Genomic DNA, 26,206 nt, shown 5'->3' on the forward strand with positions numbered 1-26,206 from the left:
TGAAACGCGACGGAGAAAACCGCCGGGAAATCTCTCCGTGTATGGCCAGCTATTGGTGGCATCATACAATTCCCTAGATTTTCTCTCACTTGCCACCAATACGATGCCACTTCCGCTTCAGCGAGCGTGCGGCAAACGCAGAATTTCAGAGGAGAAGCAGTCACTGCGGGCGTACGCATGCGTATTCGTTTCTAAAATCTTTGATTATTTGAATTTCTTTATTGGAAATAGAGAAATTCGGCTGATACAATTTAATGAAAAGTAATAAAAACAATTAATTCTCTAAGGATTACAACTGCCACTTTTCTACGTTATTATTTTGAAGAAACTTCATCTCATGTTTTTTTAATACAAATGTATAATTATATACATATTACCTACCGATAATGTTCTTCGAATATTGTTCTCAAATATCCCGAAATGACACGTTTTACAAAGTCTGCCAGTTTTTAGGTAAACATAATCTCTCCGAGCGTTTTGTTCACAATTAATAATATTTACATGTATAATATTTCTGATTCGAAATGGCAAGTTAATATCATCTTCATTTTCGCTTTCATCAGACGAATCAGAGCTGCAGATACGGAAGCGACACCGATGGTTTCCTTATGTTTTTCCGATGAAAATCGGACTAAATTTCATGCAAATCGGACTATTTTTAACGAAACTAGCTTTAAATTATATAAATCAATTTTTCATGTGATTTCCTTCATTATGGTTCGAATTACGTCGTTCTTGGTGTTAGCTTCATCGGAGAAACATAAGGAATCGATTGGCGTCGTTTTTGCAAAGATCTGCTGAGAAATGCGGAACTGGAGACTTCTCACTTCTTAATGTGTATTCCTTTCTCCCCGAGGGTCGAACCCTTCGACCCGAAGGACATGACGCTCAGTGAGGCATCAACTATGGGAAGGTATAGTGCCTCTACGAGCTATAGTGACTTAGGTGTGAGGCCACTCCGCGGGGTCTTAACCGATATCCTGCTGGGTATGGGCCGCTAAACGTGACCTCTTGCAGCACTGTGTTTAGGGAAGACCAGGACGAAACCGGGGCCCTAAAGATTAAGTGTTACAATTTCGATTTTAATAAAATAAAAAAGAAATTGATTATCATTATTAAAAGACATCAATTAAGCTTTGCTACTGGCTATTAAAAATTGTCTCATTGTCAGCACATATTAAATACAAATCCATTGTAGTAAGGTATATGTACAGCATTAGAACAGTTGTAATATAAATTATTTTATATTAACAACTTATTTTAAATTAAAATCACTGCATGCTTCAGGTAATTTTGGAGATTTTACCCTTTAGGACCCCGGTTTTGTCCTGGTCTTCCCTAAACACAGTCCTGCAAGAGGGAGTAGGGGGCACGTTTGGCGGCCCGTACCCAGCAGGGTATCGATTAAGACCCCACTGAGTGACCTCACACCTAAGTCACTATAGCTCGTAGAGGCACTATACTCTGCGACATCTCGGATGTCTCGAGTATCTCGGGTAGTCCACCCGGATAGCGCTTACCCGGGACATTCTTCTCTACGGGTACCTGTCTCCCGGGAATCAACAGCTCTAATGCGTATGAGCACACCGTTTATATCCCACTTGCAGAGACCGCAGAGGTCGAAAGGTTGTCAGTGGCACGATACGAAAGAAAATAGACGATTCAAACGGAGTGACAGGCTGTCTCATAGATTGGCTGCGTTCAGATGCAGCAGGTGGCCAGCTGTATCGTTGCCAAATTTTATCGTGAATCGTTCATTCACCTATCCCCCCCCCCCCTTTAGCATACCATCCCGCCTATCCGTGAAGTTTACGATCGCATTGAAGGCTGCGCTCGATGGAAAAAGCGTAGAAACGGAACGCTGACCGATGCAAAATGGAACAAAGAGGCAGAGGATCGCGGCTCGGGCGGTGATTCCTGGACAAAATATGCAATAACAAAAGCAAACGCGGCCTTAATATCCGCCAGTCGAGAGGAAGATATATGGATTCGTTAAAAGTAACAAAACAAATATCGAAAGGGGATAAACGTATCAGCGCGTGAACGTTTGGAAGGAAATGGTTAAAGGAACCGCGAATGGGGGAACTCGACGGTCGAACGGAAATATACAATACAGAAGAAGTAGAACCTCCAGTGTCCGAACATCTGCTATCCAAACGTCCTGCTATCAGAATGCTCCCTCGTTCGAACGTTCTACTCTCCGAATGTTCGGTGATTCGAACGTTCCGAACATTTCCTGTCATGGTTAGATATGTAGTACTAAGTAGCTGTGCCCTTTACTATCGAAACCGATACGAGCATACTACTTCCACCCTCTGATAGATGTTCAAAATTGACACTATTCAAACTTCTTTAGGATGAAATAGACATTGGAAGCGTCAGCTCCTTATGCATAGTGGCCTCAAAGAGGAGACGTGTACAGATAAGTACTACGGTGGATATTAGGACCGGAGCACACGAGCGCCACGCGTCATGACAACTTGTCATTGGCAAGCCGCATTCGAGCGCTAGGTATGTAAGTACATATGAATATTTATACGCAGTGATTCACATGTGACGCACTTTTTTTGCGGCAGGATGACGCGACTGCAAAATGACGCGTTAAGTAGGTGTATGTACAACATAAGCCGCTTCGACCGTCTGAAGATCAGTTGCAACGTTTGTGGCGCGGTTGTACAATTTGTGGTAGGTACGACGCGGTCGCATCTATATGATACGAGGTTACTCCGTGATACTTTTTCATTGGCCTGTAACACGAAGTTGTTCGAGTCAATTTAGATGGAACAACAAGTAACAGATAGCGTTGATCTTCTAGTTTATGCTGTGGTAAAAGAATTAGTCGATTGAAGTGGTAGTGATAGAATGAGAGAGCGTTTTTGTTCCAGCAGCGCATTATTCGTGAAATTCTTCGTGCTAGTTGTGGATTATGTATTATATGTGTTTTAGAAGATAATTGGGAAGTCTAAATTGCAGGTAAGTGATGGTGAAATGATACTTTAATGAGTCTTACTCTTGAAATTATCATACAAGAAGGCATCAGTGGTTTTTGCTTATGAATGGTCAATACGAGAAACAATGTTTCCTTATGTCTCAGACATCTAACGATCATGAAAGATTGATTATACACAAAATAACAATAATATAAAATAATATGAAATAATATGAAATAATATGAAATAGTATGAAATAATATGAAATAATATGAAATAATATGAAATAGTATGAAATAATATGAAAGAATATGAAAGAATATGAAAGAATATGAAACGATATGAAACGATATGAAACGATATGAAACGATATGAAAGGATATGAAAGGATATAAAAGGATATGAAAGGATATGAAAGGATATGAAAGGATATGAAAGGATATGAAAGGATATGAAAGGATATGAAAGGATATGAAACGATATGAAACGATATGAAACGATATGAAACGATATGAAACGATATGAAACGATATGAAACGATATGAAACGATATGAAACGATATGAAACGATATGAAACGATATGAAACGATATGAAATAATATGAAATATTATGAAATAATATGAAATATTATGAAATAATATGAAATATTATGAAATAATATGAAATAATATGAAATAATATGAAATATTATGAAATAATATGAAATAATATGAAATAATATGAAATATTATGAAATATTATGAAATATTATGAAATATTATGAAATAATATGAAATAATGTAAATTAATATAAAACAATATAATAGCTGGTGAACATATATCGGGCTAGCGAGAACTATCACGGAATTACCAGAGCTATCACGGAGTAACCAGAGTATGTGGCGAAAATTTAATTTTGTATATTTTCAATTAAGTATATCGTAGACTCACTTTCAGAACATGTGATTATCAGCAGATAATAGACAAATTCTAAAACTATCACGGACTTACCCGAGTTTGCCCTACGACGGATTTGAATGTTTGTGTGCATTTCGTCGACTTACCGAAGCGATTTTGATCCACCGCAAAAACAAAATTCCGTAAGAATGGAAAATGAAAGATTTTGGGCGGAATTTATTGAAATATGTACCGTCAACGTCTGTGGGAAGTGAGATGTGATGATTATTTTGAATAAACAAAAACGAAATGCAAAATGCGACATTTTGTTGAACAAATTGAAAGAAATAAATCCACAAGGAAGGGGTCGGGGAGGGGGTTATGGAACTCTTGAAAAAGTAAATTCACAATAGTAATATTAATATGAAAACACATTGCAAAAGGATGCGCAAAAGTGAATATGATCTATCTTAGCAACTGTCTGTCCAACTTGTCGTGCAAGTAGTTTGTGCGTCAAATCGCATTGTCTGTGGGCCATTTAACGAAACAGGAGATGCAGCGTTGCCTCGAGAAAGAGCCCGTGCCTTCTGTCTCGAAAAGAAGCCGCCGTTGTCCCTACTGTTTCTGTCGTATTAATACCTAGAGGCTAGAAGGGATATAGCGAGGTTGTAAAAGCTACGGGAGTCCCCAAGTTTGTAGCTTTGAGGTCTCAGAACGATTTGTCATTTTTGAAGGAGGTAAGCTTTCCAGACTTCGGGTTCCGAAACCTCAAAGCTGTAAACTTCGGGACTCTCGCAGCTTTTACATCTGCGGCATATCGCTTCTAGGTATTACAGTTGCTGCGGCAAATGAGAGTTGCCACAGAGATATATTCCTGTTCCCTCATTTTCGATAGACGACGCGGCGGCAGTGCCGATCGTAATTTGTGGCTAGTCACTGTCGCATGCCCTCTCGCTTGCTCTCAAACTCCCTCACTCGTCGCGGCAGAGAGCAAAGGCAGACCGAGTAGACTGCCCGTCTCGAAAAGAGCTCGCGCCCGGTCTCGAGATCCGGCTTCTTTTCGAGACAAAACTGTACTTCGGAAGCTAGAGAATAGTGAGAGGTGCCGCAAAGCTTTCACGAATATACAACCTTGAAATATCTACGACAGTGCTTTCGTATTACTTTTAATTTTTGTGTACCAAATAATCATGGTTTTAATAACCATGGGGAAATTAACTGTTCCACAATCCGAAAAGGTCCTCATCCGAATGATTATATCTCCCTATTAATTCAGACAGTGGAAGTCCCACTGTATTCAAGATTTGAGGGGTGGAGGAATAACATGGCGTACGGGCGAAAGTTCGTCATAGTGATCTTATTATCCTAAAAATACCGAGGAAGGAGAACGGTCTTTTTAATCGTGCTTCGTTCTCTTTCTTCTTTTTTTTCTTCAATTCACCCGGAGTTTAGGAATGCTGCTATTTTAAAAATGAGCCAAAGAAGCCAACGACAGGGGTGTACTCTATCAAAGAGACGCTGAAGATCAAAGAGAGTGGCGCGCCTCGTGTTCTCGGAAGATTTCTTCGGGGTGGAAGCAGAGAGATGAAAGAAGACGCCGCTGTTGCCGCGAATAGATATAAAAAAGTTTACCAAAAAGCGATTTGTAAGTTGTGACGTCGGTAAAGTCGTGTTGGTGAAAAATGCTGTGAGGTATGAGCCTCGCACACGCCAAACGGATAAACTGCACTTTCTGAAAGCTTCTAAATATTTTGGTACCCTAGGATATGGTAGGACATAAGCTTATCAATTTTCTATACTTTTTATATCACGGAGTTAAGGGGTTATACCTAGTCAGGCGGCCGAAAAGAGGCGAATATTTGTAAATTTTTTTTGAAGAAGCGGAAGCGTATATTTTTACAGAACTTCTTGCGTTTAAAAGAGCAACATTTAAAGAACATTTGGTAATTTTTTTGTAGAAAAATATTTACGTTTATAATAAAATAACAAGCGACATCCAAGAAGCATTTTTAAAAATTTGCTTTCGCGGTGAGCACTGCCATTCGTAACCAGATTATCTAAAATAAAAAAACCAAAAAGATTTCGTTAGTATATTAATGTATTCTCGGGTTGACGGAGAGAATTTTCCGAAATATTAATTTAAAACAAAATGGCGGCTATTTAAAGTTGAAATCCTGATTTTTTCGCGTAATTTTTGCAGGAGAAAATCAGGATTTCAACTTTAAATAGCCACCATGTTGTTTTAACTTAATATTTCGGAAAATTCTCTCCGTCAACCCGAGGATACATTAATATACTAACGAAATCTTTTTTGTTTTTTGATTTTTAGATAATCTGCTTCCGAATGGTAGTGCTCACCGCGAAAGCAAATTTTTAAAAATGCTTCTTGGATGTCGCTTGTTATTTTATTATAAACGTAAATATTTTTCTACGAAAAAATTACCAAATGTTCTTTAAATGTTGCTCTTTTAAACGCAAAAAGTTTTGTAAAATTATACGCTTCCGCTTCTTAAAAAAAAATTCACAAATATTCGCCTCTTTTTGACCGCCTGACTAGGCATAACCCCTTAATCAGTTTGACTTCTAAGCGGTTCATATAGCAGGAAACGCGAAAGGCATACTGCAATCAGTGGAAAAATGGAAAAGTGGAAAAATGGAAAAGTGGAAAAATGGAAAAGTGGAAAAATGGAAAAGTGGAAAAATGGAAAAATTTAAGAAGTTCACATTTTCGTTTTTCCTGCTCTGTAGCCAAAGTGAACCGTGTAAATTCGCCTTAAGGCAAAGCTTAAACGCGCTTCTCCTCCCTTTTCATCTATGGCCGGTATTCACAGTCGCTACTTATTCTTAAGCAAATGCTTAAGCATTCGGCATTCTTTACTAGCTACTAGGTTAGTAGAGGATGCCGCATGCTTAAGCATTTGCTTAAGAATAAGTAGCGATTATGAATACCGGCCTATCCTCTTACCTTTACATTCCCCTACACCCCTATGATTCCAGAAATATTGAAGGTGGTAGCTCTTATTGGTCCATTGTTACTTCTAGCAGAATCGGTGTTTGCGCGAGAACTTGCGAGAAAGCCCGATCGGTTGAAATGCCCTCTCGTGGCGAGTGCAGAAAATCGCCACATGAGTTTTAAGGGGAGGTTCCGGTCTAGAGCCCCAAACAATAGGTGATATTTAGGAATTAATTAAAGGAAAATTACTATATATAATTTAATGCGACTTTTTGCATTGTATTAAGGATGTCTTAAATTATAGAAACATATTTTTTGTTTTATAATTAATCATTGCAGACGACCCTGGGTAGCCGTTAAAGTCAAGGCGTCAAAAAATTGATCCAAAACGCTGTATCTCCAAAAGTTATTATCCGATTCGACTGAAACATTTTTTATTTTGAAGATTATTCTTCTGTCTAGGGGGGGGGGGCTAGAAAAAATTACAAAAATGACATTTTTTTTAGAAAATAACGACACTTGAAGTTTGAAATCACTTTTCCCTATAGTTTTCATCCTTTCAACGCCTTTGAAAATTATAAATTTTCAATTTTTGTATTTTTTCCTGGTATTCCCCTAGCCAGAAGTATATTCTTCAAAATAAAAAAAGTTTCAGTCGAATCGGATAATAATTTTTGGAGATACAGCGCCCACCGTTCTGAGAACACTATTTCGAGAAAAACGCGTTTAAAGTTTTACGCGAGTGCCGAGTGGCCGGGTGTTACCCATGCATTTGCCGCTACTCAAATGCCTATAACTTCGGAAATTTTACGAATTTCAACAAATCCTTTTAAACACGTATTCCTAAAAGATTGAACATTCGAAAAACGAAATAAAAAAAATTCGACATTTAGACCAGAACCTCCCCTTAAACTTTCTTCCAACCACCGCTGTATGCGACCCCTAGTCACTAAGCTTGTCTAAAGCCCATCCTCTAGAATTCATAACTTGCCTCAGGGTCCCCATACTGGCATTAACTCACAAGGGGAGGACACCATGTGATAGACACCGATTTTGATGAGCCTTGGCACGGTAGATCTATGTCGGAAATGAGTAAATAGGTGTCCGAAAGTTTCTGCCAATGGACTTTAATAATAGAGATATTTACATGGAAATTATTAAAAATCTCACAGTGGCCGTGGGGTTTTAATGGGTAAAAATCCCACACTACCCTGGCGCCCCCGGGGGATTCTCCTCTGAAGGATTCGGGGTGCCTTTTGAAGATTTCCTCAAGTTAAAAAAATAATTTATAAAAAAAAATTTATAAAGTTTTTTGTAACGTGTAGACATCTTCAAAAGGCACCCCGACGCCTCCAGAAGGGAATCTCCCGCGGGCACCAAAGTTGTGTGGGATCTGTACCCACTAAAACCTTAAATTTCTAATAACTTCCATGTAAATATCTCTATTATTAAGGCCTATTCGCTAAAACACTCGGACACCTATTTACTTATTTTCGACATAGATCCATCGTGCCCAGGCTCATCAAACTCCGTGTCTACCGCATGGTGTCCTCCCCTTGGCAGCCGTAAACCCTTCGAAAGCGAAACAGCATCGAGCTTTCCACCTTCGACACATCTTCGAACACACATATTTAGCCACTAACAGAGCACGTATACACACAGCGGGGAGTTCGGGCGGTGCGCGTTCCCGTCTAGCAGAGAAGGAGGTAGGATATTGCCACTCACCGATCACGTTCACCAAGGCGAGAACCTCGCACAGGTAGTACCTGTACGCCCACCAATTGTGATAGCGTAGATTCTCCCAGAGATAGTCGAGCAGCATCTTCTTCTTCTGCTTCTTCTCGACCTCGGAACAGAGGCCTATGTCGAGGTCCATCATCAGCGCGTGAATCTTGCCACCCTCCCAGCCTTTCCACAGCCATCTCGGCGTGTAGAAGAGGATCGCCTGCGAGCAAGAAACCGAAAACGAACGGTGAGACACGTGCCGCCGCGCAACACTGTCCAGTCACTTCGTCGATTACGCCAACAATATATATTCTATTTCTAATTCCCTCGTGCTGGGTCGAAAGTATCTCCTGTTAGAAATATTGTTTTGGCATTCTTCGGGCCCGAACAGCGTCTGAATCATTTCAATTTTCGCTCACTAGGTCCAAGGTAGAGGGGGGTGGTATAGCCGGAGGTATGTGTTATGGTTAAAGGGGGTGTTCGCTCGGGAGTGTGTGAAAGATGGACGCTTTATGAGATTTTTCCCTCCAAAATAAACGTAGTTCTGCATAATTCTGGCTTTGTACATTTATTTACTAATTCACCTATTGGAAATGTATATATTTAAAACTATGTATTCTCCTAGAGAGCAGTCCGTGGATCGACGCGCGGGCCAAGGCGTAGCTTGGTTTCCTTATTATTATTTTTTTTTTTGGATGCTCCGGACTGTTGTGGTCGTCGACGAAACCGATACACAGTCAGTCCTGGTTTTGAACCTGTAGTAAAGACAACCGTCGCGATATCTTTTTCCAAAACGAATCTATTTCATTTAATTATAGAAAACCTAAGTTCATATAAACGAAGTGTTATTTATTTAATTAACCAAGACACGATTAGGACCGAAAAAGTAGTTTTCCTTTTTTCAACATCACCCCGTTACGTTAGAGAACGACAGATATTTGCAATGCTAGATCGTAATTGCGCACTATTGTTTGGTAGAATGGCAATTAAAAAAACAAATCATTGAAGGTTTCGAAGACTTGGGATCTTTGGGTAGAAATTTAGCGGTGGGTACAACACAGGTTCTTGTGTTTACTTGCCACGCGGGCTATTCATTGATTGGAAACAACCACTGGCTCTCTTTGTTTCAAAATCAGAAATCAAGAGAGACGCTTTGTCTGCAATTTTCCATGTGATTTTAGATGCTTTACAATGTTCACGCGCGCATTCATTTGAAATAAAATAGAGCTACTTTTGTTCTGTTCGGGAAACTTGCCTTTATCGCCCCTACCTCGGTCGTTCATTAATATCGAGGAGAAAATAAATGAGGCCACTTATTGGAGGAGAGAATTTTATTTAACACGTTGACTGCCGCGCGCGTTTACAGTGAAATCTCCTTCACGCCGCGAGTACTTACCGCTGTACGAAGCGTATTCTGCTGGGTATTCCCACCGATATTTAAAAATTCGAATCGCTGATTGTCGCAGGAATAACCTCCCGCCCCGTTTGTTTCCATGGTATCATTCTTGGTCATTTATTTTCGTTACTTCGCATTTCTTTTAAAGTTTTGCATCCTACACAATTTTCTTAATAAACGTCTTCGTATTACTTTTTATAACAATAGTTTATACTAAAAAATATTCTATTATAAATTTAAGTTATATTAATAAATATAGTTTATATTAATTAATATTCAATAGTTTTGTTACTTCCTCCGCGAAATATCTTTTCAAACACATACGAATGTTCTGCGCAAGTAGTTAAATAAGCGTCACCCTAATACGGGTGACGCGGCCCGATCAGAAACTTTACTGTCACCCGAATACGGGTGACGTGGCAGTCAACGTGTTAAGGGGACTAGGCAGTCGAAAAATCGATTTTTTTTATTGCATTTTCCGAAAGTACTATCTTTTCTCAATAAAATGCCGCTTGGTTTATAGTAAAATTCGCAAAGTTGTTGATTTGGCAGCTAGAAACGTCAAGCGGCAACCTATACTGTCGCCTTTGCCCAGAAACTTTAAATGCGTTTTTCTCGAATATTTTTGTCTCTTCATTTTTCCCTGATTGCGAGCGAATTGAGGTTCGAATCGACTTGGAAAAAATTACAGGATGTGTAGAACATGTGTCATTTCGGCGCAAACCTCTGACATGGTCCGTAGAAATTCGAGATTTTCATTAAAAAATTAAGAAGTCACCGGATTTTGGTACCATCATTGTTTGTGTGCTACCAAAATCCGGCGACATCTTAATTTTTTTTATGAAAATCTCGAATTTTTACAGACCATATCAGAGGTTTCTCTGAAAATCCTTCGTTCAAATGCTAGATAATATAATATAATAAGTAAATTCTTTTCAATTTTTTATTTTAGATGATTGACTTTCGAGCAGAAGCCTTTTTTCAGAGAACCTTCGAGTGATGGACAATAACTTAGTTATTAATGAATATTTTTAAATAAAAAAATTACGATGCACGGTACTAGATGCAATCCTTGAAAGGAAAAAAGATTTTCTGAGGAATGTGTTATAGCTTTTAAGTAAAAAATTTCCAAAGACCACCCTTTTTTTCGGCCTCCTGACTGAGCCTGACCCCTTAAGGGAGTCGGTCCTGTCTAAAATGAAGCATTTCTGTTTCAATTAATTGCAAAGAAACCAATTGAAACTGAGACTTGTTCTTTGGCACGAAGTTTATTAACATCATAAGCTTTAAAAAAATTGTTTCTGGAGTCAAAAATATGCATTATATATTACGCTACAGATGGATCATTAAAAAGGCTTTTTAAAAAAATTTATTTTGTTTTGCAGTGATAACTCAGAAACGGAGGTTCCAATCGATTCAAAACAAATTCGAGGATCTTCGCAAAATGTGTAGTTTCGGACCAGACCTAAATTAAAGTTAATGAAAACTCTTATTCTTTATGAAAATAAACTGAAACCCCATTGAGACCCCATTGATGAGGTTTTACCATCCCCCAAGCCCCAAAATGTGAGGTCATAGTTTATTTTCATAAAGAATAAGAGTTTTCATTAACTTTAATTTAGGTCTGGTCCGAAACTACACATTTTGTGAAGATGTTCGAATTTGTTTTGAATCGATTGGAACCTCCGTTTTTGAGTTTTCACTGCAAAACTAAAGGAACTTTCTCTCAAAAAGCCTATTTAATGATCCATCTGTAGCGTCGTATATAATGCATATTTTTTACTAAACAAACATGCTTTTTAAAACTTATGATGTTAATAAACTTCATGCCAAAGAACAAGCCTCAGTCTCAATTGGTTTCTTTGTAATTAATTGAAACAGAAATGCTTAAATTTAGACAGAAACGACTGCCTAGTACCCTTAAACGGTATGCTAATCATCGCGCCAAGCTGGACGCGTGTGTTCTGCCCTTCCTGCGCAATCTCCCTTAAATATTTTGTACAGGGTGAACAGGATTGAAATCACGAATCGTATGAATGGGTCTATCGTGTGACAAGATTTATGAAGGGTCTAGCAGGGTAAGCATGGCCAACGGCCCTCATGCCGATTCTTGGAGTTGTTATTTTTTAAACAATGCTCCTTGCCTCAAACACCATTATGTAAAGTGTTAAATCGCTACCTCCCTGTTTAAGGATAATACGGGGGTAAACGCCCTTAACGTTATTATTTTTTTTCTCGGTTACTACTTAAGATATTTAAATGAAAAAAAAAACGAAAAATAGCTACATACTAAATGCACTTCATATATTTTTCTAAAAATTATAAATCAATTATTAAGGGTAGAAAAAAAAATTAATTCTTTGGGGTGGTTTATGGAAACAACCCTTTCAGTGATCACCTCCAAAAAAATTAAAAATAATGCTCTATTGTCGAGTTATTGTATATAAAAACCTGAAGATAGTCGAGATGGTGGAACATAGTTAAATAATTTAATGAAGATCAATATATTATAAATAGGTGGGGTTTTGTGACGAGAAACAGTATTTGTCGCGAGCCTGAGTATGTTTCATTTAAATGCGAATGGGAGATAGAAGTGAAAATGAAGAGTATTTGGGATTTATTGTTTATGTATAGTGTCGGGCAAAGAAGCGAGTCGTGAAGCGTGCCGTTAGAGTAATCAATGGGAGTTCCAAAATCATAGGTAATAACGACAAAGGTTGATATCATTATTGATTATTATTTATTAATCCTCGTCGCCATTTACGTCAATAACTGCCGTTGTGTCAGTTCCATCAAATATATTTGTTAATATTTCGGACGGTTGAACTATTTTGGATTTAAAACGCCCGTGTGATAAATAATAAATAATCGCAGCGACGCGCGAACAGCAACCCACTGTCCTGTTTCCATTCGCACAATCGCACGTATATCGTTGCATTGCCGTGTAGCTGATAGAATATACTCAGGCTCGCGACAAATGCTCTTTCTCGTCACAAAACCCCACCTATTTATAACATATTGATCTTCATTAAATTATTTAACTATGTTTCACCATCTCGACTATCTTCAGCTTTTTATAAATAATACCTCGATAATAGAGCATTATTCTTAATTTTTTTGGAGGTGGGCACTCAAAGCGTCGTTTCCATAAACCACCCCCAAAAAATGAATTATTTTTTTCTACCCTTAATAATTGATTTATAATTTTTAGAAAAATATATGAAGTGCAGTTAGTACGTAGCTATTTTTCGTTTTTTTTTCATTTAAATATCTTAAGTAGTAACCGAGAAAAAAAATAATAACGTTAAGGGCGTTTACCCCCGTATTATCCTTAAACAGGGGGGTAGCGCTCTAAAACTTTACATAATGGTGTTTCAGGCAAGGAGCATTGTTTAAAAAATAACAACTCCAAGAATCGGCATGAGGGCCGTTTGCCCATGCTTACCCTGCTAGACGCTCATACGCCAGCCTACCTATTCACCGCGGCAAGAGCAGCAGAGGTAGGGGTGATAGCGCTCGGGTTAGACTTAGGCCGATTCAGAAACCCCGTCCTTAGATCGAGACTAATACTGTACCTCCTCTCGTTCCTCCAAAAACAATTCACAAAATATACTCACTTGTCCGCGAACCTCCCCTTAAGCTCTATAACTTTCCTACGAAACATTAAATACGCGTGCCGCGCCAGCTCCTCCTTTCTCTGCGCGAAAGCATCGAAAAAAGAAATATACCACTTGCTTGGCGAAACACTTCGCTAACAATAAGTAATCTGTACACACGTTGCCGCGCCGCCTGCCCCGTCAGAAGCATAAAGATATCAAGTCGGCCCGCGGTATTTCGCTCGGAACGATAAAACCGCACTAAACGGTAGTATTGTTTTAACCCGGTCGATTGATTAATCGCTGTTGATTTAGGGGCAATTAATTTGGACAACGAGTTTACGTTGTCACGGAGACGGGGCTCGATGTGCTAAATGTATCATCGCGGAATTTCGTTATGGGGGGGCTGTTAAAGTTCGGCATGTTGGCGTTCAAACGGCCACCGATCCGGCCACATTTCGGCCACGATTCCGGCGCACCCGGATGAAAATAAGGAGACGAGGATTGATGGAAAGATTGCACAGGGCGATATGCTAATGCACATCGATACTTCAGGGGATGAATCTACGGACTAAAATAGATGAAAGGTGTTACATGACCATGCGTCCGAGCTGAGACTACTTCTTGAACTTTTATGTGTTCGAATATAATTCGAATCGAGTGCACTAATCAGATATTTGGATATTCGTAGTATTCGAATGGTACGGTCTGGACTGTAAATTAATTTCTTTAAGGGGTCATGCTCAGTCAGGAGGTCGAAAAAGGGTGGACTTTGGAAATTTTTTACTCAAAAGCTATAACACATTTCTCAAAAAATCTTTTTTCCTTTTAAGGATTGCATCTAGTACCGTGCATTGTAATTTTTTTATTTAAAAATATTTAGCAATAACTAAGTTATTATCCATCACTCGAAGGCTCTCTAAATAAAAAGGCTTCTGCAGTGACCACTGCTGCTCGAAGGTCGATCATCTAAAATAAAAAATTCAAAAGAATTTAATTATTATATTATATTATCTAGTATTTGAACGAAGGATTTTTCGAATTATTGATTCGGGAAAAAACTGTGATTTTCGTCAATTTAAAGTAAACTAAGCATTGGATTAAAAAATCCTTCGCTCAAATACTAGATAATATAATATAATAAGTAAATTCTTTTGAATTTTTTATTTCAGATATCAGAAGCCTCCTTTTAATAGAGAACCTTCGAGTGATGGACAATAACTTAGTTATTGCTAAATATTTTTAAATAAAAAAATTACGATGCACGGTACTAGATGCAACGCTTAAAAGGAAAAAAGATTTTCTGAGAAATGTGTTATAGCTTTTGAGTAAAAAATTTCCAAAGACCACCCTTTTCTCGGCCTCCTGACTGAGCATCACCCCTTAATAAAAGCCACAGATACGCGAGACGCATCTAATCGCCGAAGGAAATATACTGTTCGGATAATACGACGTATGAGTAACAGAACATTCGGAAAATAGAGTATGTTTAGATAACGACTGTTCGTTTACTAGAGGTTCTACTGTACTATCTATTATCTATCGACGACAAATTCAAGGATTTATGCAAACGTGATGTTTTCATTCCCAATGAAACCAGAACGAACGATAGAAGAGGAAACGGCGAATAGGAGTGGATCTAACCATCATTGAATAGGGTCGTCTCCCTGTCGTTCCGTTCAACAGCGTCGTCCACGCGAATCGAACGAAAACGGAAAATCCGTGGATGAAAATAGAACTAAGCCGGCTCTATAGCTCGTGCCCATGCTCACGTGCCAGTTGGCCGCGTACAATGCTCGTGCATCCAAAGAAAAGAGCATCGTTCCGCGTTCGAAACACCCATCGGCTGGTGGATAAAATTGGCTAAATAGGAGGGAAACCCAATGTACATACAGTGTCTTGCAGAGGTAGTGATGCTGTAAACGCAGCAAGGGACCGAGGTTGATCGGATCATTGAGCACCCTCTCCCATGTACAACCCCCAGAGATACTGTACAATACACTTCTTGGGCACTTGCACCTTACAAAGATGTAGAGGCTATCCTGAGGCTCACTCAGGCGCGTTCTACCTCACCCATCGCAAGTCTGCGCTTACATATTTGACTTATTGAGACTTAACATAACATAGTAAGGTCGAGAAATGCGCTGAATATATCCCTAAGGTCCCTGGGTCCTTGGGTCCCCGGATTCTTGGGTTCTTAACTTGTCGACAAGTCACTCAAGGCTCCCGTAGCTATACTGTCTCCGCCCTCGCCGCCAGATGGCTTTTCAACCGAGCCCGCTCTCTCGCTAGTTGTTCCTCGACTACCGATTCCTATACCATGGGCGTACAAGGAGAATCCACTGATTGCATTTATAGCTTTACCATCACAGATTACTTTGACACTTCCTGTGAAAAATAATAGTCGATTTTTCTAAAAACTTTAAGAGTAAAAACTAGTCTTACCAACTTACAAGGGAGCATTCCCAACCCGAAAATTCTGATTTCAACGAAACTTCGTATGAACGTAGAGCATATCCGGATATGCAAAGAGCAATCTTTTTCTGCGGAAATTCACCTCGAAGGGCTGAAATCAGCCCTTAAGATTATCGTTTTTTTTTTTGCAATAAGTTAGGTAACTTTGCAGCGGTGCGAGGTAGAACAAAACTTTAAATGCAAAACTTGTTCAGTTTTATATTCACCGTATCACACAAGTAAAGTTAGAAATAAAAGTTAGGGCATGTCAGACTCCACATCGCCAATTAGGTAACAATGTTTCCATCTCACTAGTTTTCAATGGTTTTAATTCATATTACGGAAGAAAGAAAAACGATCTGCAGTGCTGGTAATGGCAGCTGCTGTAAGAAAAGAGTCATGTTCTTGAATGACAGGAAAAGAAAGAGATGTGCGTATGGGTCTACACTCTGAACAGTCTAAACTAACTGCTTAGTGATGGCCTGCCGGGCAGCGCCAGAAGCATTCACTCGTGCGACAGATACTTTTCCGCCAATTTGAGGTGCAGCACGCACTCACAAGGAACACTATTCAATTGATGATGGAATGGCGCAGATTTTTTTATATAGATCGAAAGTATATGTCACAAAGGTCGCAAAAATGAAAGCTAAAGATGCTCCCAAAAGCTGGTTTGACCTTGAAAAATCCACAAAGGTGGAACCGGGGAAAGAAGAAAAATGAGGGAAAGAGAATGACAAATCCGTATGTTCATATTTAATTATCTCTATTATATGAAAATACATTATAGTAAATGAATGATAATAGATTAATGGTGGATAGTAATTAGAAAAAAATAATGATAATAAATGATAATACTAATGAAATCACAACAGTGGGTAATTAACCATTACATTTATGATAATCTTGTCGACAAGAAGGTTTAAAAAAGTGATTGAAGCAATAATAAATTTCACAGTGACTGCAACGAGCGAACACTGTTTCTTTCATACCTTGATCAACGAGACAGTCTAAACATGTCGCTGACATCATTAGTATTATCATTTATTATCATTAATTTTTTCGAATTATTATCTATCATTAATGAATTATCATTCATTTACTATAATGTATTTTCATATAATAGAGATATTTAAATTTGAACACACAGATTTGTAATTCTCTTTCCCTCATTTTTCTTTTTTCCCCTGTTCCACCTTTGTTGATTTTTCAAGGTCAGACCAGCTGTTGGGATCTACCATCTACCAGACCAACTAGGTTTATGGTACCAATCGGTGATGAATCTATTATTTCATCTGATAACTATCGTGTCAAGAAAGCTTAGACGAGAATCCCTTTCAATCTCAAAAGTGAACTGGAGTCTTTCATGAAAACTGTTGATAGTATCCAACAGTGTTTGCAGATCCTCTGGTCTAAGACAAGCAATAATATCGTCCACATATCGTTTGTAAAATGTAAGTTGAATTGGTACCCTTGAGAGAGACAGGACCTCCTAACATTTCCATTACTAAATTGGCGATGGCCGGTGAAATTGGGGAACCCATAGCTGTTCCAAAAACTTGTTTATAGTAAATCCCGTTGAGCAAAAAAATGTTGGCTTCCAATACAAACTTGACTGCCTGAAGAAATTCATCACAATCGACACTGGTGTGCTGTTTGATATCATTCCATAGTGTAAATGAAGAGTATTTGGGATTTATTGTTTATGTATAGTGTCGGGCAACGAAGCGAGTCGTGAAGCGTGCCGTTAGAGTAACCCCCTCCCCATAAACATGACTCATGTATGAAAGAAGCTAATTCCCTTTAATTCACGAAAAAAGTTCTCACGCAAAGATTGTGAAATCATCTTTGCTAATTCCAATTGTACCTTTAACCCTTTAATTCGCGAACAAACATTAAAAACATTCTCACGCAAAGATTGTGAAATGAACTTTGCTAATTCCAATTGTATTCTCGTTCTCCGTTCGAACACTGATTCCTCTGTCACTTTTTATACTTGACGTTCCTTTATTGGCCACAAATCAATTCAGTGCTCAGTTTTTCAGCTTCGGTTTTAAGGAATTAGCGGGCGTTGTATAAGAAAAAACTATGAAGTCGACTTAAAACAAAATGTTTCATATCACTGGTGCAGGCTGGCGAATTTGCTATTAATCTATTACCGACTTTCATTCGTTTAAATTAGTCTCTACCAAGTTTTTATTATTTTCCATCGTAAAACGATTTTCATACGACATTTTTAACAGAAGATGTCCCTCTTATAAAAGTTTTTGTGTCAACTACAAGCCTCGCCCGCTAATTCCTTAAAACCGAAGCTGAAAATCTGAGCACTGAATTGATTTGTGGCCAATAAAGGAACGTCAAGTATAAAAAGTGACAGAGGAATCAGTGTTCGAACGGAGAACGAGAATACAATTGGAATTAACAAAGTTGATTTCACAATCTTTGCCTGAGAATGTTTTTAATGTTTTTCGTGAATTAAAGGTACAATTGGAATTAGCAAAGATGATTTCACAATCTTTGGGCGAGAACTTTTTTCGTGAATTAAAGGGAATTAGCTTCTTTCATACATGAGTCATGTTTATGGGGTTATTGAATGACAGCCAAGTGACATTTATAAATTATGCTTTCGAAGCGACACCTACTGGCGTCAAGTGGAGGAGGAAACCGTGACGTCATGACTCGTAATCCTAAAAGTATCATTTTTATAACTATTAATTCAGAATAAATCTTATATCTTTTAGACAAATAGCTTGATACATTAAGTAAAACGACATATGGGTTCGAAAAAAAAAAATTATTCGCTTAATCATGTAAAAACACAGGCACTATGTCATAAAATAAGATAATAAGGCTAAAATAGCTCCGACGACCTGTCAATTTCGCTACCTTTCGTGTATAGTGACATGGTCGCTCAGTGTGCCTATGGGTAGAGGGGAAGGGGGAATAATTAGCTTCTAGACCCGACCGCGTCTGTTAATCAGTGGGAGTTCGAAAATCATAGGTACCCATACAGCACACTTCGTGGCGGCAACGTTGCAGGATGGTTGCAGTAACCTTGCATTGTTGCATGGTTGCAGCGCAATGTAGATGTAACGTTGCTGCGACGTTGCCGTGCAACATTGCACGGGGCGGACATAGAATTATTGCTGCATAGTTGCACCAATGTTGCGGTGCAATATTGCTGCATACTTGCACCAATGTTGCGGTGCAATATTGCTGCATAGTTGCACCAATGTTGCGGTGCAATATTGCTGCATAGTTGCACCAATGTTGCGGTGCAATATTGCTGCATAGTTGCACCAATGTTGCGGTGCAATATTGCTGCATAGTTGCACCAATGTTGCGGTGCAATATTGCTGCATAGTTGCACCAATGTTGCGGTGCAATATTGCTGCATAGTTGCACCAATGTTGCGGTGCAATATTGCTGCATAGTTGCACCAATGTTGCGGTGCAATATTGCGCGGAAACGTTCCTGCAATATTGCCGCAATGTTGCTGCAACTACCATTTGATCTTAAAATATTTCCGTTGTTTGTAATCATACGAGAAAATGTCCAAGGAAAACAATGTTTGCTTCAGAGAGACAATTATGTGTTGACAATCTATCAAGTATATGTGAAGGGAGAGTAAATTGAATTTCATCGTTTAATAGTGATATTCTATTTACAATTGAGTTTTGTACGTTATGTGTATCCTTAATGGCAATATTGAGTAATTTGTTTGAATACCTATTTCGTAAATTCAACAACTTGCTGGACGCTGAGACAGAGAACATATTGTGTTCGTTTATCAAATTGTTGGATATGAATTTTGGAATAATATTATCACCTCTCAGTCCTCTAAACCAGTACCCTCGATAAGCTACAAGTCCCCGGATTACACAGATGTGGTGAAATAAGTGCAGTCCTGTAACGAGTCACGAAGAACACATTTGGTAGTTTGCTCCCACAAGAATGTCGCTTTACACACCAATCGAGAGGATCACAAATTAACCACTATATCTCTGCAAGGCATTGTGCAATATCTTCGAGCAAGCAACACCTATCCCAGTTGCATCTCCAGGCCGACAGAAAAAAAAACAGATAAAAGCTGGAATGAGAACTCCTCCAGGTGCCTGTGACCTTCTTACGAGAAGATTTCCACGTTTCGAAGACGCTTACTGGCATTATTGCTAGGGCGAAGCCAGTAGAAGGTCTCTAACACAGCCTTGGCTTATGAGTATGGTTATAATCATTCTCAATTGATCGATAACTAGGAAACGGCGAGCTTAAGAGCCCGGCCTTTCTTCCATGTATATGTACAGTGACTCGCATTAATATTCGGACACTTTCTAAAATCGCATAACTTTTTTAGAATTGGTCCAAACAGCTTGAGCTTTTTTGAGAAGCTAGAAGGATTAGTTTGCTAACTGACGCGTTTCATCGTTTTGAAAAAAAAATGTATTTGGTTGGAATAGCGAAAAGAATAGTAAAGGTCGATTTTTAAACTTTTTTTTGTGAGCTTGTAATGAAAATTAAAAAAAAAAGTTTGTACATTGCAGTAAGTTGTATACGTGCCTAAAATTTCATAAAAATTTTCGCTGATTTCGGGAATTTTCCCGATTCTCGACCTTACTCTGCGATCTTTAAACGTTTGTAGCTCGGAGCAACGTTAACCGATTTTCATGAAATTTTAGTCACGTACACAACTTACTGTAATGTACAAACGGTTTTTTTTTTAATTTTCATTACAAGCTCACAAAAAAAAGTTTAAAAATCGACCTTTACTATTCTTTTCGCTATTCCAACCAAATACATTTTTTTCAAAACGACGAAATGCGTCAATTAGCAAACTAATCCTTCTAGCTTCTCAAAAAAAAACTCAAGTCGTTTGGACCAATTCTAAAAAAGCTATGCGATTTTAAAAAGTGTCCGAATATTAATGCGAGCCACTGTAAGTATTTAAAACATATAATTTCGGCGCACAGTTTCGGTCAATTAAAAGAATAAATCTAATTTGCAAATATAAGAAGTATCATCTTCCGACGATTCGGTCAATATTTAGACCTTTATCAAATTTTTTTTCTATTAGAATTTTCGATTTCACAGTTTCTATGGTTGACTGGTTATAATACATATTACTTTCAACGTTATGTAATGCTTTGAGTGGTCCATTGGCAGTGGTGTTGCGAGGTGTTCGGATTTCCGCACTTTTGATTTACTTGATAATATTTAACGGTTCCAACCGTGACATGATGTTGGCCACGTGATTGGTTTTGCCCTCTGGACGTTCTTGCTTTCTGCGTACTGTTTGCCTCAGTCATTGTTCAACCGACTCGTACGTCGCACGCTTCTTATCAAGCATGTTACCTATAAGCATACGCAGTATTTAGTTATTCAAACTTTCCTTGATAAAGGTCTAAATATTGACCGAAACGTCGGAAGATGATTGTGTATTGTATTGTATTTTTTGTTTTCCTGTGTGTTCCTAACACACAGGATGGTGTTTCAAGCATTTCGCTGTATATTGCCCAACGAACGATAGTCCATTTTTTCCTTTTTCCTTCTCTCTCCTTCGGGTCCCAGCAGCAGCGACGCACCGCGAGACAAAGCGGTCGCGGTCACCCATCTTTCCCCAGTACGTCGCCCCGTGATGATTAACTTCGGTGATCTTACGGGAACCGGTGTTTCCATCCGGCCATGGCCGCTGGTCAGAAGATGATACTTCTTATATTTGCAAATTAGCTTTTATACTTTTAATTGACCGAAACTGTGCGCCGAAATCATGTTTTAAATTTTTTAAAAAAATTTTACGGTCGAAATTCCAACTTCATTATTTATATGTAAGTATGTATAGCAAGTTTCTGCATAAAGTTGTGCCACGGAAAGGGGACACAGCGAATTGACGATTGATGGAATAAATATGGGGATGTCGTGAGAACAGAAAGGGTTTAAAATAACAGCAGGCTTGGTTGTTGGGAATCTACAGTCAAGGGGTGGGTTTATACACACTGTAGTATTTGGAAACTCTGGGCACATCTAGGCAGAGAAGCGTGTTCTGTCTGTAAATTACCTACTCTACCTGTAGTGATTGCTGTTGCCTCATGCACCGCTTGAGCGTGACGGTCACACAGTGCGACGCGTAATGGACAAAAGTATGAAAACTGAAATCTAAAACTCGTAGCTTATTATATCTTAAAATACTAATAAAGGAGCGTAGATTCTAATACTACCCACAATTTTTACTGAATATTCTAATCTGTTGTCAAACGCGAGACTTGAAATTTATTCGAATTCTCGGTGCATTTCTTTAAGCGGGAAGCCCTATTTAGGACGCTAGAAATAAGGCGATCCATGCGAATTTTTTTCTAAGAAACTGTTAAGCGGATCTTTTACAAACTTTCAGGGTATTTTAGTTCACATTCAAACAATAAAAATTAATTTTTTCGTTACAAAGTGTTCGGTAGAAATGAAGATATAGGAGCACGTTTGTTAGTACTCGCGCGCCGGAGATGCAAATTTGCGATTGTAATGGTGGCCCCAATTCTTCCCTGAAATAAAAAAACCTAGGTTTTTCTTATTTCTAGTATAATTAAATTGTCGATGGACCTATAACTTTGATAAATAAATTAAATTGAACAAGTCTTTTTCCATAAATAGTACGAAATATCTTGGAGAAGAATCGTAACTTTTTCTTTCAAGTCCCACCCATTTGCCAACTTTTAACTCTTTTCCCGTTTGTTAGGTTGATCGACAATATAATTGTACTAGAAATAAGAAAATCCTTGGTTTTTTTATTTCAGGGAAAAATTGGGGCCGCCATTACAATCGCAAATTTGCAACTCCGACACGCGAGTCCTAACGAACGTGTTCCTATATCTCCATTTCTACCGAACGCTTTGTAACGAAAAAATTAATTTTTATTGTTGGGATGTGAACTAAAATACCCTGAAAGTTTGGAAAAGATCCGCTCAACAGTTTCTCAGAAAAAAATTCCCAAGAATCACCTTATTCCTAGCGTCCTAAATAGGGCTCCCCCCTTAATAGGGCTTCGTCGTCCAGAAAATCGAATTTGAAAATCTATCGGGTACGCGTGCACTTGACTCATAAGTAATGATTCGATAGACCTTGGTGTATTTACACGTCTATTCTTGTAGCAGCTATCTTATCAATGCAAGGTAAGAAAAATATTCAATAAGACAAAATGTTTACCTCCTGAAACTTTTATTTCGTTATGTTAGAAATTTCTCAAAGTGTACTACACTGCTACGAATTTTTTCTAATATGTTCGCGTCTCTTACAATTTCAAATGCAAGAACGATCATTTCCTTTATGAGTTTCTCCATCAGAAGTCCGAAAGAATTGCTCTTGGACAATACATACATACTTTATAAGTTTGCAAGAATCATTATATGTACAAACTTTAAGGCCGCTGTTCTCGAAACTACATTCTTCAAGATTGCAGGACTGATATCTCAGAAACTAATATACTTAGCTATCGATTTTAAATTTCCAGAGATTATAGAAAATATTCTCCTCTGTTGTGTGAGCTACAACTATAACAATATCTAGGATAGCTTCTCTGTTATTAATAAAAATGACAAAAAAATTTGACGATTTTAACTTTAGAAATATTTTCTGAATTTTCAACATTCTATGTTTATTCTAATTCGAGCCGTAACTAAACTCCTACTGTACAAGATTGTATTTCAGTCACTGTTCCAGCTCCTTTTATAAGCACCATTTTAGTATATTTTTAGGAAACTGTTGTTTGTACGAAGATGAAATAATTATTGTGTATTGTCCAGAAGCCAATAAACGTGTATGGAAAATTTGAGAACAATCCACTCAGTAGTTTGTTCTCTATAAATTCCTGAAAATACCCATGCTTTTCGGGCATCCGATGGAGAAACCCCCCTTAAGGGGTTATGCCTAGTCAGGCGGTCGAAAAGAGGCGAATATTTGTGAATTTTTTTTTGAAGAAGGGAAAGCGTATATTTTTACAGAACTTTTTGCGTTTCAAAGAGCAACATTTGAAGAACATTTGGTAATTTTTTCGTAGAAAAATATTTACGTTTATAATAAAATAACATGCGACATCCAAGAAGCATTTTTAAAAATTTGGTTTTGCGGTGAGCATTGCCATTCGGAACTAGATTATCTAAAATCAAAAAACAAAAAAGATTTCGTTAGTATATTAATGTATCCTCAGGTTGACAGAGAGAATTTTCCGAAATATTAAGTTAAAACAACATGGCAGCTATTTAAAGTTGAAATCCTGATTTTTTCGCGGGATTTTTGCACGGAAAAATCAGGATTTCAACTTTAAGTAGCCGCCATTTTGTTCTAAATTAATATTTCGGAAAATTCTCTTCGTCAATCGGAAGATATATTAATACACTAACGAAATCTTTTTTGTTTTTTGATTTTAGATAATCTGGTTACGAATGGCAGTGCTCACCGCAAAACCAAATTTTTAAAAATGCTTCTTGGATGTCGCTTGTTATTTAATTATAAACTTAAATATTTTTCTACGAAAAAATTACCAAATGTTCTTTAAATGTTGCTCTTTAAAACGCAAAAAGTTTTGTAAAATTATACGCTTTCGCTTCTTCAAAAAAAATTCACAAATATTCGCCTCTTTTCGACCGCCTGACTAGGCATAACCCCTTAAGTGTTCGATACTCGTTATATTTTCGGAATAGACTATCGATTTGACATGGCTCCATAAATAAAAGTCCCGAGGCGGCAAGTCTGGTGATGGCGGTGGCCAGGCTAGTATTCCTCCACGGCCAACCTAACACTGATATTGCTCATTCAAAAAATGCGTTACTTGAAGACTGAAATGTGCTGATGTTCCATCATGATTTTCCCATTCATCTTCGTGAAAGAGTATTCTAAGGTACACCACGGTCAATCAAGGCAACACTTATGGGCCAAGCGCACGCGTACTCGATGAATTTTCAAAATCAATTTTCTCGAAAACGCAGCCTTACCGAAAAAAAAGTTTATTCTTCATTATCGATTCATTTTTTTCTTGATGAATCACACGCTGCTCGCTAGTGCTACACTTTGTGGGACACCCTGTATGTGTTTATTTAGATCCGTTCATGTACACTTCCGTCTATAAGTCACCGAAAGCTTGTTTGTTTAGAGCAAACTGATTATTTATTAGTTTATTCTGTTGCTCGTAAAGTGCTTCAAAGATCTGCACGAAGCATTAAAAAGAATTAGGAAACAAATAATGGAGCACAAATCGTGTTATGGCGTCCTTAACCCAATCGACAATTTGTGATGCGAAATGGATAGAGAAATAAGTGAAACGTTTCCCAATTCGAAGAGGGAACTGTAGAAGAGGTTAGAAGAAGGTTGGGGAGATGAAAAAAATTAATCGAAAGGATACTGCTATTAATTTAAGCAGCCATTTCCAAACAAGATGGGCACGATCAGAAGATTATAAACTATAAGATTCATTACTAACTTTTTGGTACTATTTTTAACAGAGAACTTAAAATAAATACATAGAGACGAAATCCCATTTGAGGGAAGTTATTCTACAATTTCGTCTTATTTCTACATGAGGATTCAGTATTTACTGATAAATTACTAAAATACTTAGCGATTTTTGAAAATCGATTTTCTCGAGAACCAAGCCTCGGATGAAACAAATTTCGTTCCACGCTTTTGACTAATTTTTTAATAAAGCATCACCTCCTGCCCGCTTGTGCCGTGCTTTCGACCGCATCCTGTATATCAGGGGCGCACAGGGAGCCGTTTTTAGCGCCTAGCTGCGAGCAATCCGCCTGTCCCGTTGCTAAGGTTAGAATCGGCGAGGAGAACTGCAGTAGTTCAGAGAACAGCTGAGTTCAAGTCATACCAAATGCACGTACACTACTGCAGTTCGCCTCACCGATTCTAACCTTAGCAACGGCACAGGCGGCTTGCTCGCAGCTACCCATTCAGCACAACAATGTGGATGTAACGTTGCTGGGACGTTGCCGTGCAACATTGCACGGGGCGGACATAGAAGTATTGCTGCATAGTTGCATCAATGTTGCGGTGCAATATTGCACGGCAACGTTCCTACAATATTTCTGCAACGTTACGGCAACGTTTGGTAACGTTTCCACAATATTACAGCAACGTTTGGTAACGTTTCCACAATGTTACAGCAACGTTTGGTAACGTTTCCACAATGTTACAGCAACGTTTGGTAACGTTTCCACAATGTTACAGCAACGTTTGGTAACGTTTCCACAATGTTACAGCAACGTTTGGTAACGTTTATACAATGTTAC

The 26,206-nt window shown here is 38.3% G+C and overlaps 1 protein-coding gene across 4 annotated transcripts in view; it reads right to left on the reverse strand.

The window, feature by feature from the left end:
- The window catches only part of LOC143366399 (innexin shaking-B-like), an 82,490-nt gene that overhangs the window by 21,916 nt on the left and 34,368 nt on the right, over nucleotides 1-26,206 (reverse strand). For all 4 annotated transcript variants that reach the window (XM_076807471.1, XM_076807479.1, XM_076807492.1 and 1 more), the window contains one exon: nucleotides 8,487-8,706. In XM_076807471.1, the coding sequence (XP_076663586.1) occupies nucleotides 8,487-8,706 (220 nt within the window). The remainder of the gene's footprint in view (nucleotides 1-8,486; nucleotides 8,707-26,206) is intronic.

This window comes from Andrena cerasifolii, chromosome 1 (assembly GCF_050908995.1).
Source record: "Andrena cerasifolii isolate SP2316 chromosome 1, iyAndCera1_principal, whole genome shotgun sequence".
Taxonomy (NCBI): domain Eukaryota; kingdom Metazoa; phylum Arthropoda; class Insecta; order Hymenoptera; family Andrenidae; genus Andrena; species Andrena cerasifolii.